Here is a 19,801-nt window from a genome sequence, read left to right on the forward strand (position 1 = left end):
TGAATAGACTCATTATTCAAACTTTTTTCCTAAGAATTTATACGGTATTACGACAATTTGTAGACAGGCTGATGTTGAATTGAAAAAGATTGTGGCCGGTGTTATTAGAAGAAAAAAAAAAAAAACACCAGGTACTCTAAGCTGTGCGCTTGCTTGATTGAGTACATGCACATGTGCAAAGCAGGCAACTGTTCATAATGGTCCATTTAAACATGATACACTGAGGCTAGTGCTACGATAAATCAGCCAAAGTCACAGAACAAAGCCAAATACAGTGTGCCAGCATGATCCAGACTAACTTTTTTTGTTTGTTTGTTTTCATAAATCAGAAATCACCAAGGTGATATGACAAATGATGCTTGCGTTTGAATTTGAATGGAGCAGCTTGATTGCTTATTCATGACGTTATTTTATAACACATGCATGAACAAATACAGACTCTATGAGGGCTAGTCAAAATTTTGAAATTAATGCAGCCAATGTTCATCAGTGTGTAAGTTTCTTCGTGTGCATGACTTTGCATGCATCATGAACAGTTACCATCCGTCTAGTGGTTTTACTTATGTGACATAAATTTTAAGTTTCACAGCTGCATGTGCATGCATCATTTTTAAGCCTTAATGACCCATGGGTCTGACTACAGCACTGCTCCAAAACTATAAGGCCAACTTGCTTCCTACATAGGCAGCTGCCTTCCAAGGCAGAATCTTAACTAAAACAAGCCTTCATAAGTCACTGATTTGGAACGCTCTACATAGAAAGTAAGTCAATGTTTCATTAAATAGCATTTCACAGGCAAAGCAGACAGGAGATTAATTTGATTTCAATACAGGTGATGAGAGGAATGGAGCAAAACTCTAATATGCATAAAAACACATAGCATGTACACTACCATTCAAAAGTTTGGGGCTGGTAGGGGTTTTGAATGTTTTTAAAAAAAAAAACTATTTTTTCCTTACCAAGGCTATATGTCTACATGTCACAAATAAAGTAAAACGTTAATATTTTAAAATATGGATAATTTTAATAATGCTTTTTCTGTTTTAAAATCTAATTTATTCCTATGATTGCAATGCTGAATTTTCGGCAACTATTACTCCACTCTTCAGTGTCACATAATCCTTCAGAAATCATTCTGATATGTTGATTTAATGCTCAAGAAACCTTTATTTGTGCTGCTTAATATTTTTGTGAAATCTGTGCTTTCAAGATTTTTTTTAGAATTGAAAGCTGAATAGAACATCATTTATTTGAAATGTAAAACTTTAACATTTTTAAACATTATAAATGTGGTAACACTTTATTTTAGAGTCTCTTAACTAGTTGCTTATTAGCATGCATATTACTAGAATATTAGCCATTTGTATAAAAAGCACATAAGAATGCCTTATTCTACATGACCTTATTCTACATCCCAAAAGATTAAAATTAAGGATGTGAAATATGGTCATGCAGAATATGTGCTTTATAAGTACTAATAAACAGCCAGTATGTTAATAATAGGCGTGCTAATAAGCAACTAATTAATAGTTAGAATTGGTTCCTATATTAAAGTGTTACCTTACTTTTATTATTTATTATAAAATGGAATTAACATGTATACTTGTATCTAGAAACAACATTTCTCCCCTTTCATCTGCTGTGTGATTACCTGTACGTCGTAGGTGCCGTTAAGTACAGAGGATCTGGGTGACCCTGCTTCCACTGCAGAGCCGCTCTGAGTTGATTGGCTGAGGAGGCGCGCTGAGTCTTTGGCCTGTGTTTGGGCTGTGAACTGCACCATGTTATGTAGTGCCAGAATCTTATTGTCCAGCTCTGCGTCCTGCCGTGTCCGGTTGTGCAAGCCCAAATGGTACTTACGAAAGTGTTTGATCAGGTCTGTGGGGTCATTGCCATAATAACCGTACCCACAAATGTTGCACTTGAAGTCTTGTAGTTTGGGTGAGGTGGGTGGAGGTGCTCCCGTCTCAGCTCCCAGAGGGCTAGGGGCATCCTCCGCTCCCCCGATGGGCCTCTGTGGATGAAGTGTAACAGGAGGAACTTTAGAGCCTTCGACAGCCGCACCATGAGGGCTGTCAGAGCCCAGCAATGCTAGCGGGCTGTGTGTGGCGTCCCTCTCCTCTCCGTTACTGGTGCAGCCCTGTACGATGACGCCGCCTGACCGGGTACTGGGTTTTAGACCGCTCCGGTCATCCTCACAGTCTCCTCTCTCATCTGGATCAGAGTTCGTTGGGGAGGTGGTAGAGTCCAGCGGTTCGGCATCTCCTCCCTCACTTCTCCAACAGCACGCTCCCACTCTGTGGCTGGAGTAATGCAAGTCAGGCCTGTCTGGTTTGATGGGGCCAGGGGAGGACGGTTCCTCCTGTTCTTCGCCCACAGCCCGGTCCGGCTCTGAGGCCTGGCTCCCCGCGTTCCCGCTCTCTGGGCCAGTGGCCTCAGCCGCCACCGCCTCGCCCTCCTCTTCTTCACCGCCGAAGCTTCTCAAAGGGGGATTCTTTTTCCTAACCATATCTGGAACCCAGAAAAAGAGAAGAGCAATGTTAGAAGAAACTAGCTCAATGTGTGGTTCCGACTGCTCACATGCTAAAAACAATTTTGGAGCCAATGGCGTCTATTCTGCCCTCTATATAAAGCTTCTCAATTGTTCTTTGATTTTTTGACAATCAGAGACGGAATGCCTTAGAAACGGTTCTGCTGTTCCAGCTCAATCCATAAACAGCAATGAGGTTCTAATATCGGTGACTATGTCGGCGCCGGCCTTTGTTGATGATGTTTTAATGAATAAAATCTGTGTACTTATGTCACTGATGTGGCTTAGGGACACACATTTTAATCAGTTAGCAAAATCAAAGATGATAGGGAGAGAGAGAGAAAAAAAAAATGTGGAATTTATAAAGTGATTCATAACGAAAAATTTCCATCAGAACTCAATGAGGTCATGCGTGTTTGTTCATAGCAGGCAAATCGCACTATTAACTAGACTTTCCTTTGGCACAAACTCCTGCTATCAAAAGTGAATTTCTATGAACGGTTAAGCACTGAGCTAAGTTAAACATCATTTTGCATTTGCAAGATGGTGTGCGTGTTGGCCAGTTTCAATTTAGGGCATTTATAGTTTCTCATGAGTTAACAAAACAGGGGCCTGTCTTATTTCGACAGACCGTCGAGAGCAATTTCCTCATTTAGTCTGTGATGCAAATGGATATTAAATAAAACAATTCATGCTTTGCAGAGGGGCCACACCTTAACCAGAGCTAAGTTAATAAAAGCCTTTAAAATCTAATCACAAATATAACCACACCCTGTCATATCGTTGACAGCATCTCTAACGCTCTCACCAACCACACTCTGCGATTTCTGAGGCTTCACAGCATCTAAACACACTACAGCGGGTGTGCTATCCATTTAAAATTGATACTGATGAGAAACGCACCTGTCTGATGGTTGAAAATATGTAACTAATGGCTGATGTCGGTTCTTTGAAAGCCTACATTCTTAATCTGTCATAATACATCCAAAACTGCACATCATTATTTTATCATATCAAGAAACGCAATCAACGATATAACTGATCTGAAACGTGTTGATGAGAATGACAAATAAACTAAATGCTAATTACACACCACCACACAACAAGATTACTCATTTGTTGATCTTGTACATGTGTTTTTATGCATTGCAAACAGATCCCAATGTCATGGAAAAACTTAGAAATAAAGGAATTTTAAAAACCGTATTTTCCAGCCTACCAAAACTCATAGATATATAAATGATGATGATGAGAATAATGATAATAAAGTGATTTAGCATGAGAACAGAGAGCACCACACACTGAATTAATTGAATAAATAATCAATTTAGGATATTTTAAATATACAAATATTATTTCATTTTGAACTGAAATACATTTTAACATTTTGTATTTTGTTTAATATATTTAAGGCAATTATTGGGTTTATTTTTGCCATGAAATGTCATTAAAAGATCTATGCAAACACAGTTATATTAGATATGTTTTTTCTGTTGAAATCTTACATGATCTCATTATTGTAATATAAATTACCTTTCTTTACACCCAAATATTCTTCCTCAAGAAGTACTAAAAGAATCATTAAAGGAGAAAAATCAGAACCAGAATTATAAAATATGCAATTCACATCCGTCATGAATATACACGTTTTTATTTATGCTGTGCTCTAAAATGTTTCATCTGCTAGATATTACTCTTGTGCAAAGCTGGTGAGTAAACATGCCCACAAGCCATTGAAATAACAGATTTGTGAGCAATTCTCCTTTTGAGTCGAGTCTTTTCAATGAATCAGTCAAATCAGTTTACAATTAAAGGCAGTTTAAATCTAAACGATTTGATCCCTGCTACTGTTTAATAAACTGCGGATCAAATTAACTTCATTTAAAATTTGTATAGCATATTAGGCTACAGAACGCATTTAGAAAGCTATTGATTTACTGAATAGACACTTCCCAATTCACATTTTCCTTTTAATGTCTCTCAATTTCTGAGAATAAAGGTACAGCCCTGCTATCACGATTGAATACTAAGGAACATCTTAACCAACATAGAAAGAAAAAAAGGAATGGAGTGGAGTGGGAGGACAAGAAAAGTTTTTAATAACTGATATGGTGCACAATTACATTAAAACTTGCAGAAGAAGCGGTGAGACATTACCATTCCAGGCTGCCATCAGAAACCGAATAATCTGCTTTTATAGCTCCCAGGCATTTGCTGCGTTCCTGTACCAGTCAATTCAAATCACTAGTTCACCATCCACCCCCACCTCCTTTTCCTTTCCTATATTAAGCTGCTCCTCTTTTGTTATTGTGCCTACTCAAGAACTTACTTAATAAAGTATAATATGCTTTTTGAAAAGGACAGGACAATCAATTTTCTTAATTAAAAAAAGTAAGGAGGGGGTGAATGGATCGACAGTGGCCTCTGTCTGCATACAGAGCAGAAGATGGAGCAGGGCTGTCCCTCGAGCGCTCTATGACACTTCAGCTAATGCAATCTAATGACAGGAGTCAAAGCTCAGTCATGGGGCTTTGAGAAGCAGGCATTACTACAACTAGCATACAAACCGACGATTCTGACACTGTGTATGGGAGTGTTAACTAAGTGAAGAATTCCAGGGGGTCTTAGAGATGCGAATAAACAAAATGCTGTCAATTGCTTTCATCAGCCACATGATTTAAAGCTACTATATTATGTTTTGACATTTGTTTTTTTATCAGAGAAATCTACCTGTCGACAGGCATTTCATCACTGTCATTGTGACATGGTAATGGAAAAGCTCGGTGTGATTTAATCTCAAACACACACAAAAAACACATTGTATGCAGGATCAAAACTGACAATGCTGCGATGCAACATTCCTGTGGAGAAAAACGCTCTAATGACAAGTGCAACACATCAGGATAGTTCAATTAACATGCCATCTGATGCTAATTCTGCATGCTGAAAAACAAAATGAGTCATTTGCATGTGCTGTGCATGCAAAAAATACACAGACCCAGGCGAAACGGACCCATATTTTGTCTCAATTTTGGGGAAATATTATGATATCAAGATCAAAATGCACTGCAAATGATAAGGGGAACAAATATCAACTCATGTTTTTACACAGCAAACACACAGAGTTGTAAATGAGAAAGACGTTAATGTGCCTTCTAAAAATCTAAACAATTGAGACAATAATATTTATAAGTTTTAAATTGACATAATTATATATTTGATTTATCCCTTTTCATAAATATGGTCTAAAGGCTGAAGTGCTGTTGCATAAGATTTTTGTTTTTGTGAAAAACTGTATCTGAACTGTAAATCATGTAATTTTATGGCTCCATCCTGTACGTTACCATAGACATTGTCCAACACCACTCATACCACTCATAATCTCAATTAGCAGTGTCAATGGTCCACTTGAGAGATAGGTGGCGGTAATGCACTTATAAGTCTGCGATCCGCCATAAAGCAACAAGAAGATGATGATGTCTCACACGCCTGCTGCTGTGAAGCACCTTCACAAGAGTTCTAACAGTTGGGACATTGCATGAATCAGAGGTAAAAAAAATACTATATACATACTGTTCAGTTTCTTGCACAGACCGATCATTTTGTGTCTTTACACATTAATGTATCGTCACCAGCTGCAGGGTTTAATATGGATTTGTCTGTGCATGTTTTTTTTATTTTTTTATCTCATAGATTCTGTTACCATTTGCTATTCAATGTACAGCTGTGAGACTGCAACGCCTGCAGCTAAAAAATCTTAATTTGTGTTCTACTGAAGAAACAAAGTCACCTACATCTTGGATACCCTGGGGGTAAGCAGATAAACATCAAATTTTCATTTTTGGGTGAACTGTTGCTTTAATGCATTAACATTCACAATGAGCAATAGCTACATTTGCTACAGAAGTTATTAATCTTTGTTAAAAAATTAAAAAAAAAAAAAAGTCTTAGTTCATGTTATCTCATTAAATAACAGTTGCAACTTTTGATTTTAACAATGTGTTATTAAATACTGGAATACCTAAGATTAATGAATGTTCAGAAGAATTTTTCATTGGCAGTTTGTTAACTAATGAATTAACTAATGTTAACTAATGAAGCCCTAATGTAAAGTGTGAATGAACAATAAAGAATCAAAACACTTTCAAACAATATCTATGGCATGTTGTTACCTAGATTAAAATGCAAAAAAAAAAAAAAAAAAAAAGTTAGAAAGTAGCACAGCTGCTTTAATTACGGGTTTTTCAGGGTAATGGCTGCATTTTCTGCAGTTAAGTGCCATCTGCTGTCAGAGAGTGAATGTGCTTTCAATCAGTGCGTCTCTCACGCGTTCCCCAATGTGCTTCTCATGCATGCTTGTTTACATCAGAGCGCACACGCAGTCTTTTAAGCAGCATACAGCGGTGTTGTGCATTTTGACCAGTTGATGGGAAAATTATTCTTAAAATGTATTACAAATTCTGACTAATTTGTAATATATAATTATTCACGGTATTTAGAAGTGCCCATGATAACAACATCATGCATATCCATTACCATTATATGTCGCATAATCGAATACCGGCACGTCTATCTGCAAACATTTAAAGGCACTACGGGCACTTAACAATTCAACTCAAAACAATTCGTATCTGATGGATGTTTCACGACATGACAATGATCCAAAATGAACTACAGATGAAAAGCGGATCGCTGAGTGGCAAACTAATGCTGTGATGGCCACCTGCCATGGGTTTACATCCACACAAACTCCACTAACATTGAACAGGCAGCTCACTGTGAAAAAGTCAGCACTGGCTGGCTTCCTGTTGGCCCATCTCTGGTATCAAAATGGCCGGCCACATACACACAGAGCCTCATTTGTGAAGAGGCAACGTGACTCCAAATATGTCATCTTCATTGTCAAACTCGTTTAAAAGATCTCGTTACAAACACAACAACAAATACAGGGGATTTCCTCAGCAATCCGGCACAATCTGGTCAGCGCTGATGAGATTTTTAGTGGTAGGGTTTAACTTATGGCACCAAGTCGTTCCCACTAAGCAGTAGATTTGTGGAGTCCAGACAATGTCCAGGTGGTTAAAGTTAGACCATGGCGGTGGCGGGAGTAAATGTAAAAGTTATTTCTGCATATGTTTGTGTTTTGCGCATTTCTTTACTGTGTCTGCTCATTACAGTTGCTTTGGTTAAGTGCGTCTGCAGTGTGTCGAGGTGTTGCATAGCAAGAGATTACTGCTTAATGAGTCTGCTTAAAAAAACACACCCACACACATACAAACACAAAAACACCGGGAAGATGATAAAACCCTTTCTTTAACTATAAGAAATGTTCTGTACTGTTAAACAGGACAGGTCAATATATACATTACTAGTTTCAGCTTTTGACAGTATTTATACTGCATGTTGACATAAAATTGATTCACAGAATTTAATTAACAGTTTGAACTGATAGGCCTATGTATTAAACTTCGAATTGGTTCCAACTTAAGTTTTAATTCTGCCTCAAGCCTCAGATTGGAAATTAGTCTAAGAAACTTACAGGCAAATAAAAGCATATATTCAGTTTGTTTTTCAAACTGTTAGTATGATACATTTATGGATTTTGCATTCTTTTTAAATTTATAAAGATTCAATGCCTATTCAGCTGCATGGAAAATACAGAATTTTCATTTCCGAGCGAGCCATTCCAGACTAAATTGAACAAACTGTCAGTTACTCAAGCCAGCCCATAGCTACTTTATTTTGGTCCCAGACTCGTGTCCCTCAATATTTCACTGTGAGTTCAGATGTAATCCTCTCTACATCACAGTCCCAGGAGGATCACATGGGAGCGGAGATTCACACACACAGCTGGAGGACCCCATGGAGCGCTGCAGCCTGGGTCACTCCGAGCTCTCAAACCAGAAAGTCAGTTTATTAAGAATACATTACCCAAACCTCCCCTCATAATTCAGGCCTGTGCTTTCAATCCGTTGGGGTTGGATCTGAACAAAGTCTTAAATAACAAACCCTATACACACACACGCATGCTGACGCTCCCTCATATAAATACTAAAGCAGTTGCGCGGGCACACACGCCACTGATCAGTCAGGCGGAATATTGAGTTCCCCAAGATCTAAAATGATGAGACTCATTTTGCATCCTTTATTTACCAGCATCATAAATTGAAGCAACAGACTATACGCTCTAATTTCTTTCTGTCATGGCTGGAAGACAGTGTAGAGGAATTAATTTATAAATGAGTAACTGGTACAATCTCAGCAACGGCAGAGCTAAACTTTAACAAACTCAAAGAACTGTGATTCCATCTGATTTTACTTGCATGTTCTGGGATTTACCAATATTCAAGATTTTGGGGCTACAAATGGAGAATGACATGGAAAAAAACTAGAAGAACGTCACTTTAAAATGAAACAGGCCTTGCTTTCCATTCTAACAATGGTATATTCAACAGCACACATGGCAATTAGCCACGACTCGGATCCGTCAGGCATACCATGTGTGTGCGGTCACGTCTAAGAGCGAGTCGTCATAAAAGTGTTCCCCCAGCCATCCCACAATCCCACCTTGTACCGTCTCCTTTATTATTCCTCCCATCCTTTATGATGTCACCACCGCAGACTTTTGCGGTGAGAAAGGACTCGAAGGACCCCAATCCATCTTGCAGAGGAGTTTAATCTCGTTTGTAACATTAGGAATAAATCACATTACTGTCTTTGGAGCAGAGTTTCAAGCATGCGGAGGGTCTATGGAAAACACATATGTGAGATGCTAGATAGAAGCAGTGCAATTAATTATCATTAAGGCAAAATGTCAAAAGGAGGAATTGGGCTCTGAGTCAGTGGCCCCCCACCCCACATCACCCATATCCACCCTCCAAATCGGGTGATACACACACTTTCACATATGAACCATGCGGATGTGTGTCACATTAATTTGACCCTGGGCTAAAACATGGCAAAGAAATAATTGCCTCTAAAGCAAGATAACTACCAAGCTGTGTGACACACTGAGTCAATTTCATTTAAGTGCTCTATTTTTCTTCTTCAGATGCAGGACGTTTCTCAATACCATACATCTGAAAATGGATTTTCTTTCCTTGAAAGTAAGAGTAAAGAAATTCAAATTTACAATTATACTGATTAAGAGAAACCCCGACAGCAGCAGATAAAAGCATAGTAAGCTTTAGAAGCAATTCTATAAACCATACTTTTTAATTAAATTAAATTAAATTAACTTTACTTGCATCCGCTATTGTTGGTCCGTTTGCAAAACACTGAAATCTCCTATGCAATCTGGAACAGCCAATCAACTAAGCAGGCATTTCCATAGAAACTGAGAGAAAGAGTAGCTCTCATGCCGCGAATAAGTGACTTTGAGGATGCAACAGGCAGCTAGAGACAGCAGGGCTGCTCTGTCTTTACAACATCACGACAACAAGCCTCATGGCTCTTAGTGAATACCAAAATGCATTATATCCATTTTTTTTTTTTTTATATTTGTGGAAAGAAAGAAAGAAAGAAAGAAAGAAAGAAAGAAAGAGAGAGAGAGAGAGAGACATACAAATACAAAAATAGAAAAAAAAAGAAAGAAAGAAAGAAAGAAAGAAAGAAAGAAAGAAAGAAAGAAAGAAAGAAAGAAAGAAAGAGCATATCAAAGCAAAGTAAAAAACAAAAAATAAGCAACAAAACCAAACCAAAACAAAGCTAAACAAAAATCTAAATAAAACACAGTAAAGACAGGTTAAAAATAACAATAAGAAAGAAAGAAAGAAACAAACAAACAAACAAAAAAGAGCATATCAAAGCAAACAACAACAAAAAAACAAGCAACAAAACAAAAATCAAACAAAATCAAAACAAAACAAAGCAAAACAAAAATCTAAATAAAACACCCTAAAGACAGGTTAAGAATAACAAAAAAAGAAAGAAAGAAAGAAAGAAAGAAAGAAAGAAAGAAAGAACATATCAAAGCAAAGCAAACAACAACAAAAACAAGCAACAAAACAAAACAAAGCAAAACAAAAATCTAAATAAAACAAAGACAGGTTAAGAAAGAAAGAAAGAAAGAAAGAAAGAAAGAAAGAAAGAAAGAAAGAAAGAAAGAAAGAAAGAAAGAAAGCCTGTCAAAGCAAACAAAAATCTAAACAAAACAAAAAAGCAACAAAACAAAAATCAAAACAAAACACTCCAAAGACTAGAATAACAATTAGTTTTTTGTTTCAGCTATCACTGACATAAAACAGGAAGTTTGGGTGGGACATATCAAAAGGAAATGTCTCTTCTTTTTTTTTTTTTTTTTTAAATAATCAAATACCCAACAGGCTTTACTTGTGTCACAGGCATGAACCATGACTTGCAGCTAGTCGGCTGTGGGTGTATTGGGAAGGGGGGAGTATTTGATTGGACAAAAATCTTTGTAGTTCAGGTTGAGTCAACAATATTTGTCAGTCAGTTTTCTTGAAGGGAAAAAAGATGTACATTTTAAAATGTATATTGTGGCAAAAGACTCTTTTGCCAGCTTTTAGGAGCACGCTATTTGCCATCAGAGCTAACACAGATGGACTTAAACCCATAGGGTTTTGAAAGTTCACAGGGTCTTTAACAATGAAACAATTATGTATTTTCTATAAGAAACGTCTGTATAATAACACACATTTCCGGTTTGGCACCATATTCTGCACTCCCAGTTGACTTTTAAATCCAATATTGCTAATGCTGCTGTCCAGTGGCGAAAACATAACGTTTCTGTGTCATACACAAATAAAGAAAAGTTATCACCATAGCAACCATTATCTCTTTTTGATGATCTCATCTTTTCAGTTCCTCTTAAGCAGCATCTAGTCATCAAAAGAAAGCAAAAAAATCAGGATATAGATTCTGCAAGGAAGAGCTGAATATCAAACGAGAAAGTGCAGAACGTAGGCAGCCTCTCAACAAGGGATTCAACCTTTAATGTAAACAAGAAGTGAGGAGACATCTTTAGAGACTGAAATAACTCAACAGGCCTGCCAGAACACAGGGCTTTCTTCAGAGGGTGTGTGTAAGTGTGTGTGTGTGTGTAAGAGTGTGTGTGTGTAAGAGTGTGTGTGTGTGTGTGTGTGTGTGTGTGTGTGTGTGTGTGTGTGTGTGTGTGTGTGTGTGTGTGTGTGTGTGTGTGTGTGTGTGTGTGTGTGCGTGTATGGAGCGGCATACTAATCTCCTCCCATCCTCAAAGTGCGAGAGGAAGAAGATAAAAAAACGAATACTGCCACTGCAACACTAAGGCCTTTGAAGGAGGCGTGGACTGCCAAAATCTGTCTCCATACAGATGTCCGGGAACGAGGATCTGTGCTACGCCCAATATTCCACTGACTTTGAAATATCAGCATGCAAAAGGGAAAAAAAGAGGGAAAAATAATAGCAAAGAGCACTTGAAGAGAAGACTATGGTGTTCCTCATTAAAACCTGTGGAGATAGCCAAGTTTTAAGATTCTGGAGTTATAAAAACAGATTGAAAAGCTCTACATAAAATCATAAAAGTGCATTTCAGCTTTCATTTATAGTTTGCTGTACCTCATTACATCTTTATCTTCATACAAAATTACTGTTGTGTGTTAAACAGAAGATTTAAAGTTGACATGATGATTTCATTCCTACATGTTTGTGGTGGAGTCATCCAGCCTGGAAACATACAACTCATTTACAACCCTGAGACAGGAAGTCCCCTCACCTTAAGTGATGTGTCGTTTCAGTATGTTAGAGGGAGAAAGTACAAAACTGACAGAGAAACGTCAGAAAGAGAGAGAGTGCGTTTGTGGAGTAAGGAGAAAGGAGGGGTTGGCATGTCAAAAATAAAGAGCTTTTCCCATAATTCTCTTCACCCCCTGTTTTCCTTCCATGAGGCAGCTTGTGAAAGGGTGTCGTGCTCAATAAGAAGGGCCCGTGACTAACTGACTCTCTGTGACTTTTTCTTCCCTTTTTTACGTGGCATGTCAACGGTACACAATACAACCAACACAACCCCCCTTCATGTTTATTCATGAGAACTCATTCACATCAAAGAAACAACACCAAAAACTGTTGCCTTCGGCAATGTTGGCAAGGTTTAACCCACCTCCCCAACTCGAAAACCCCCCACCTTCCACTTCTTCTCTTAATCAAATGAACTAAAGTCAAACTGCAGAACATGTGGACCTGTTGCACTCGACCAAAACATGCTTGACAGATATTCCAATATTTCATCATATTATTTCATCACAAGTTTCACATAATTTGAATATAGAGGAAACTGCTACAAGGTTTCATGTACCAGCACTAGTGATTTACTAGTAGATGCTTTTGTTTTCAAATGCTTAAGATTTGTTAAATACTTTCTTATCATATTACTTACATTACCATTTGGTAGTTCTGGCTCAGTCTTTTCTTTTTTTTTTTTTTTTTATTCAGCAAGGATACATAAAAATGATCAAAAGGGACAGTAAAAACATTTATTGTAATAATATTTCAAAATATTACTGCTAATACTGCATTTTTGATCAAATAAATGCAGCCTCTGTGAGCATAAGAGACTTCCTTTTAGAAACATCAAAAAATCTTACCGCCCCCATACATTTAAACGGTAGTGTAAGTGCAGAAGAAACACAACAGCACAGTAAATCACATCAGAACAGTATAACATTCATGTGGATGATGGACAAATAATATTGCCATGTAAATGACATGCCAAAATGATGCCACAAAGATTTGAGTTGAGTTTATTTCTATTCCTTTTTACATAATTCAATATGAAAACAAAAGTCAGTAGTGATGAACCACATTTAATTTATTTGAACAACCACAAAATATTTTCAAGGGTAAGTCATTATTGTAAATTTTGTATGGAAATTCAGCATTAATAAATACATCTTTAATATAAATTAAAAATTTCTTCAAAACACAGCTAAACTGAATTTAAAAAATTGCTTGTCAGCTAATATTGGTCAAGCTCTAACCAGAAACCTTTGAATTTCCAAGAAAAAGCTGTGATCAGACTACAAATGGGTATCGTTAAGGTTTTAAAGGTATTACTACGCTTACCGATACTGCTTATCGATTCGGTACTTTAACGTTATTCGTATCGGTACTTTTGTATATATATGACAACTTAAGAGCTGAATTAACATTGCTTTATATTCTGAAATGTAAGATAAATGTTTTATGAAATCAATATAAAACATCAATTTGTAAATGCCCTAGTGTGCAGGCATTTTTAGTGTTTTATACTGTACATAAGATACAGTAAGAACATGAACAAAGAAACAAAGTAAAACAAACTGACAAATACAATAAAACAAATATACAAATGAAATGAAAAACAGTGCTTTCATTTCTCCATGAAGGTCTACTAACATTACTGTTCAGGTAAGTAATTACAGTAATTACAAGTAATTAAGTATTACAAGTAAATAAAGTAATTACAGTTTTCACTGTATGTATTGATAGATTAATGCTTATTAAAGCTATAACATAATTCAGATTAAAAGCTGTGAGTGATTTTGTCTTTGCATTTTGTTGTGTGATTAACTGATGGTCCAAGCGCCAGCCTGTCACTTTAAGACATATTGAAACACATCGGATTTTCTCCCAACTGTTCTCGTCCACTTAAGACATAAAACGTGTTTAAGTAAATACTCTCCAAGCTGGCAATTTTGACATATTTTGTGTGTATTTGATCGTTTGAATACGCCCGACCCTCAATTTGTAATTAGCTTGTCCATTTTGGGGTGCGATGCACGCAGGCAGAATTTCAGCCTGGGGAACAGCGCCTCTTGTGCAGAATGAACGTTTTATCATCAAACATGTCCCACAATTTAGCAACAGTATAAGACAGCCTTTTTTCAACAATCACCGATTGTGCTGATTATGCCTTTAAGTTTGGGTTTTAGGAAAGAATGAATGCGCAAGTTGCGCTAGAAGAAACGCGGCTATAATCCTTAGAAGCCAAAATCGAAATAAAAAAAATTAAATTAGCTTAATAAAACAGCCACAGGCTTAAGGTGTATGCAGACGTTTGAATGTTTAGTTTTCTCCTCTATCATAAGCAGGGCTGTCATGTTACACGTGCTGAAGCTCCTCCGCATTAGCGCGATCTCCCTTCTGAATTGCGAATAGAAAAAATGCATCATAAACAAATGTTTGCATATTATTGCATATAAAAACAGCTGGCGACTCTGGTGAGATAGAATTTGCAAGATAATATATATATATATATATATATATATATATATATATATATATATATATATATATATATATATATAGCATTAATAAATGTATATGTGTTTTCTTAATTTCTTCAGTACCAATAGTAGAACCGTTAACGTCAGCGCTTAGCGATAACCCTGGTCTTTCATAATTTAGCCCCAGGACCGATTAAATACAGGGTTAAATACCCAGATTTTCAAATTAGCACATGACCTTCCAGCACACAGACGCCTTGTTCACAGCTACCTGCTTAATTTGCAAAACCCAGAACCTTCTGGCCAGAGTGTCATTATACCAGAACAAAAAAAAGAACTTTCTACCAAGCCTTGCCCAAATCTCTCCCCAATCGGCCTTCCAGTCAGGCAGCGGGGAGGGGGAGGAGCAGAGGCCCCTGTCTGAATGACCTGGCCTCTGTGCACTCAATCAGCGCACGCTAGAACCGGAGACAACAGAGAACAACTGCTTCCCTTAAGCTTCCTGTGATCACAGGCCCCGAGCTGCCAGAGAGGGGCAGGGATCACGCGCTCTAGAGAGAACTGCAGATAACATGCTTCCGCCAACGCCACCGTGTGTGAGTGTGTGCGTGTACGCGTGCGTGTGAAAAGAGAGAGAGAAAGGAAGGAGAGACAGATGGGAAGAAAGACCTCATGGAACTTTAAGGACCTGAGAAATGGCTGCTTATTTAAGTTTACGTGAACTGCCAGTAGCAACATGCTTTACTTCCAGAATGTGACATGTCGGAGCGAAAAAGGACATTTAATAAAAATTAAAAAAAAGTAGGGCAGGATTTATGCATTAGGAACTGCGTGGATGGAGAACAGTGGGCATTGTATACCAGAAATTACCCAGATTAAAGGAGGATATGCAAAAACATTGCCTAAATAACTTTTGTGCTATTGCTTAACATGACTCAAGAGACATCAGCAGAAAAGGACATTTGTTTCAGATGAAGAGCAAGCTAAGGCATTTTGATTAAAGATTATGGAGATTAAAAATGTTTTGAAAACGAGAAATATTTTTTGCAAGACAATAAAGTACATTTATCCTCAAATTCTTATGCTATTACAAAAAATACAAGTAATTTTAAATATAAATTAATTCATATAATATATTCTTTTATATATTTAGTAATATAGCCTATTATATCTGCAAATTATACTCTCTTTTTTGTTTTTTGATTTTGGAATGCAATTTGAGAAACTTTTTTAATTGCTGAATAATCTTTATAAAAAGTGCCAATTCAATTCAACAAACAAAAATAAGCCATCATAAAAACAGCACCACCAATTAACTGCCAAACCATGCAAGCAGTCTTTCTAAATCTCAAGTGAAATTCAAAATTCTGCAGTTCAGAAAGCAAGATTGTGTAGCATTTCCAGCAGTGCTGTAGTACCCATCTAAAAATATTTATTTATTAAGCAACAGGAAAAGTCAGACGTGATTGTTCATTGCACAATGTGCTACCAGAGGCACTGATTCTGCTCGGATTCCTCTGTTCTCCCCCTGCTCTGCTTGCGCTGGGCCGCTTTCCTCTTTTCACACTCCTCCGTTTATGGAGTAGCAGAAACAGCTCCTGCTCTGTGATGTTTTTTAACTTTCCCATGAAGGACTACCAGACAGTTAAAACAGCCCTGCAGGCAGAACAATAGCTTTAATTTCCTTTTCTGCACCTTGATGACTGAAATGGTTATGAGGTTTTTACGAGCTGACATCTCCCCGATGTCCTACCCAAGAGGAAACGGCTGATTGCAGCCCACCAACGTGGAGTCACTCTGAGACGCACCTTGAGATAAGATATCCAGAGATTTCAGACGAGTTGAGATGATTGAACACTTAGTTTAACAAAAAGAAAGTTGAACAGATAGAAAGTTTTAAATATAGTTGATTCTCCTCCTGTGCTGCAATGATATTCTTTACTATTCAAAGCAAGCCGTTGCAGCTACAGTGTGAAACCAACAGTAAACCACAGCCTGAGATGCATTTCCCCTCTGCGTTAAAAGCACAAAACGTTGCGACATACCTCATGCTTCTCTAAAGCGACACTCACAATCTCATTATAGGACTCAAGCCATTTTAAACCCACTACCTGACTTTCCACATAACAAACAGAAAAAGCTGAGGAACTCTTTGACTGAATAAAAAACAAGACAGAGTATACATGTTGTATCACACGGAAATCTTAAAGCTAAATTTTGCATGCAAGTCTGAAAATAAACTTCAAAGTTTGGGGTCTTTGTTTGAGTCAAAGTTAAAGGAATGCTCCGGGTTCAAGTCAAGTTAGGCTCTGTCTACTCAGAAAATAATTCTGATTTGTCTCTCAGTTTAAAAATATTCAAAAGAACATCCACAACTTAATGCATGAAATTACTATGTTAGAAATACTTAATCAACCTTTTCAGTGAAAAAGTAAATCATTATTTGTACTTTTATCACGATTATATAAAATCTGTAAACTTTTATAAGATACATGGAAAAACATTTGAGATAAATCGATATTTTTAACTGCATTTTTGTAACCACAATTAATTGATTTTATTTTATTTTTTAATTTTTTTGGAAGTATGGATTTATTCGTTTTAAATTTCAAATACACAAAACAACTTAACTTGTACTGAACCTGGAACATCCCTTTAAGAATCTGACACTGGTTTGGCTGAATGTGAAAGGCCAAAGGTTGGCGTCTGCCACATCGTTTACAAAATGTCACTGAGGAAATCTCTTCTAGCCACTGTAGGAAAAAAACAAACAAAAAACAACCTATTATCTTTATCTCATTGCCTAGAGAACCACAACCAGAGGCAGACCTTGGTGACAGCGAGGCCTGTTGTATTAAGAGTCTCTCTGCTGCCTCTCTGGAGAGATTCCAAAACGTGATCAGATGTGATTAGCCACAGTTAAGCACCCTTTGAGAAAGTCAGGTATGTCACCTAGCATCTGCGACAAAATATTTGCGCATAATCATGTGTGGAAAGACTCGCTTAACATATCAATAAGGGCTTTAACCTTGAGATTTGCCTTGTTGAACATTACAGAAGCTGCTGAAGCTTAGCGCCAAGGTACAGGCAGGGCCTTTGAACACGTGTAGCTCACAAATAGTTCAAATAAACCTTCTTCACACAGATAATATTCTTTGTTAGCTGCTACTTCTTTGTATCTCCACCCTTGCACACAAACTAGGTTACCTGGGACACTACGAACTGCCTAAATAAACACATTTCAGTTTTTTCACCACTGCCAAGACTAAAAAAGGACCAACAACCTACAAGAGCATCAAGTCATAGTGCTGTGTGGTATTTTCTATGTAAAGGGAAGCAGTTTAACCACACTGGTTGTACAAGATTCCTCTATTTGCTTAGTACAATAATTCTCCTTTCAAATGCCATATAGCCTTGGGACTGATTGGTCATCAGAGCTGTTTGATAGAAACAACCACACCCTCTGATACCGTCTGTGATCCTTATGCAAAGACTATCTGCCTGTCTCTCTCATCATGGGAACTCTGCCTCATTCTACGCTTAGTGAAGCAGAACAAATTTCTGTGCAGCAATGCACTAATATTTACTTGTTGTGACTGAAAAAGTACTGTAACTTCTCAAAAAAAGAAATCGAAAGCCGGAGTAAGATGACCTGAAGGTGGAAAAGTATGCCACCTCATTTGCTCTCAACTTGGTCTTGAGCTATTCGTACTATTAACAGAAAGGGCACCCCAAACAAGATGGCTGAAGTAAACTGAGGACGGAGATGATACTTTAGACATGCAGAGGTCTGAAGTCACCGCTATCTATAACACAAACTGTCTGTCACACTGCCTTTTTACCATGAGAAGTAGGCCACATATATCAGTAGGCTCGGTGAACGTGGCCTGCTCAAGACAGGAACACTCCTGCAGGATTTGAGCGCTTGATCACCTGTGTAGTGAGAGATAGGAACAATACTGTGAGATAGGGATGTCAAAAGTGCTGAAGTATTGGCTAAAATAGTCAGTAGCAAGTAAAACTACACTAAAAAAAAGGCAATCCTAAAATAAAAGGGGGAGGGCAAATTCAGTCTCTCTAGTAATTATAGCATTCAGTTTGGTACAGAACACAAAGTAGCCGAGTTTCTGCCCACATAGTTTTATGCAAATTTGGGGAAATTGCATTAAAATGGAAAAGCAAAGATTTGAATGGTTTACAAAATGTGCATAAAAAGCTTACATGCTCACTGAAGGTGGATACATTTTTATTCAATAAAACCACATGCACAAACCACGATGGAAACACATTTACCAAATAAATTCCAAGAAGTGTATCAAAGTCATGTGACTAAAAATTTGCTCAGGGAGAAAAATATGAAATATAATTTTACAGCATCTCAATTAAAATAAATAAAAAATATCCCAATAAGTCTATAAGTCATTATTTATTTTATTATTTAATATTATTATTAAATATATAAAAATATGTGTTTAAAAATATTTTCATATTTTGATGTTTGATGTCAATACTTGGAGGATATGTGCTATAGGAGCCTATATTTAATTTCTTCACATTTACATTAGCATTTAGCTCTTAAATAAGTGTGTTCCATTGCATATATTGCTGTGGTACCAAAATTGCTAAAGAATCATGAAAATTTCAACAGGGCTCTAAACTCATTCTTCCCACTGGTCGCTCTTTTGCGACTAACTTTCTCAGCTGGTTGCATGAGCACATAATTTGGTGGCAATTTATTTTTTATTCTTTATGCTACAACACGGTATTAATCAATGCATGCTGATGAACTTTTATCATAGTTTATAGTTATATGGTAACGAGTGTTCAACATTTAAACCATTCTTTTTCATCAGTATTATTTATTTGAATTTATGAACGGGAATTCCACTTTTGCTGTGTTATAAGCCGGGCTTCAAATTTGCGATCTTGGTGTCACGTTTTACAAGAAAAGATAATTGTCTGTTTTGCTTATATCTAGATTATATCTTTCACTGTTTAAGTCTAAAACAAAAAATGGATTCATTGTTATTCTTAATTAAAAAGCACAACAACAATAAAACATTAGGCTATA

General features: G+C 37.1%; 1 protein-coding gene across 6 annotated transcripts in view; it reads right to left on the minus strand.

The window, feature by feature from the left end:
• trps1 (trichorhinophalangeal syndrome I) overlaps positions 1 to 19,801 on the minus strand; it is a 113,326-nt gene that overhangs the window by 80,811 nt on the left and 12,714 nt on the right. For all 6 annotated transcript variants that reach the window (XM_042745387.1, XM_042745392.1, XM_042745391.1 and 3 more), the window contains exon 3: positions 1,652 to 2,511. In XM_042745387.1, the coding sequence (XP_042601321.1) occupies positions 1,652 to 2,511 (860 nt within the window). The remainder of the gene's footprint in view (positions 1 to 1,651; positions 2,512 to 19,801) is intronic.

The sequence above is a fragment of the Cyprinus carpio genome, chromosome B19, assembly GCF_018340385.1.
Source record: "Cyprinus carpio isolate SPL01 chromosome B19, ASM1834038v1, whole genome shotgun sequence".
Classification (NCBI taxonomy): domain Eukaryota; kingdom Metazoa; phylum Chordata; class Actinopteri; order Cypriniformes; family Cyprinidae; genus Cyprinus; species Cyprinus carpio.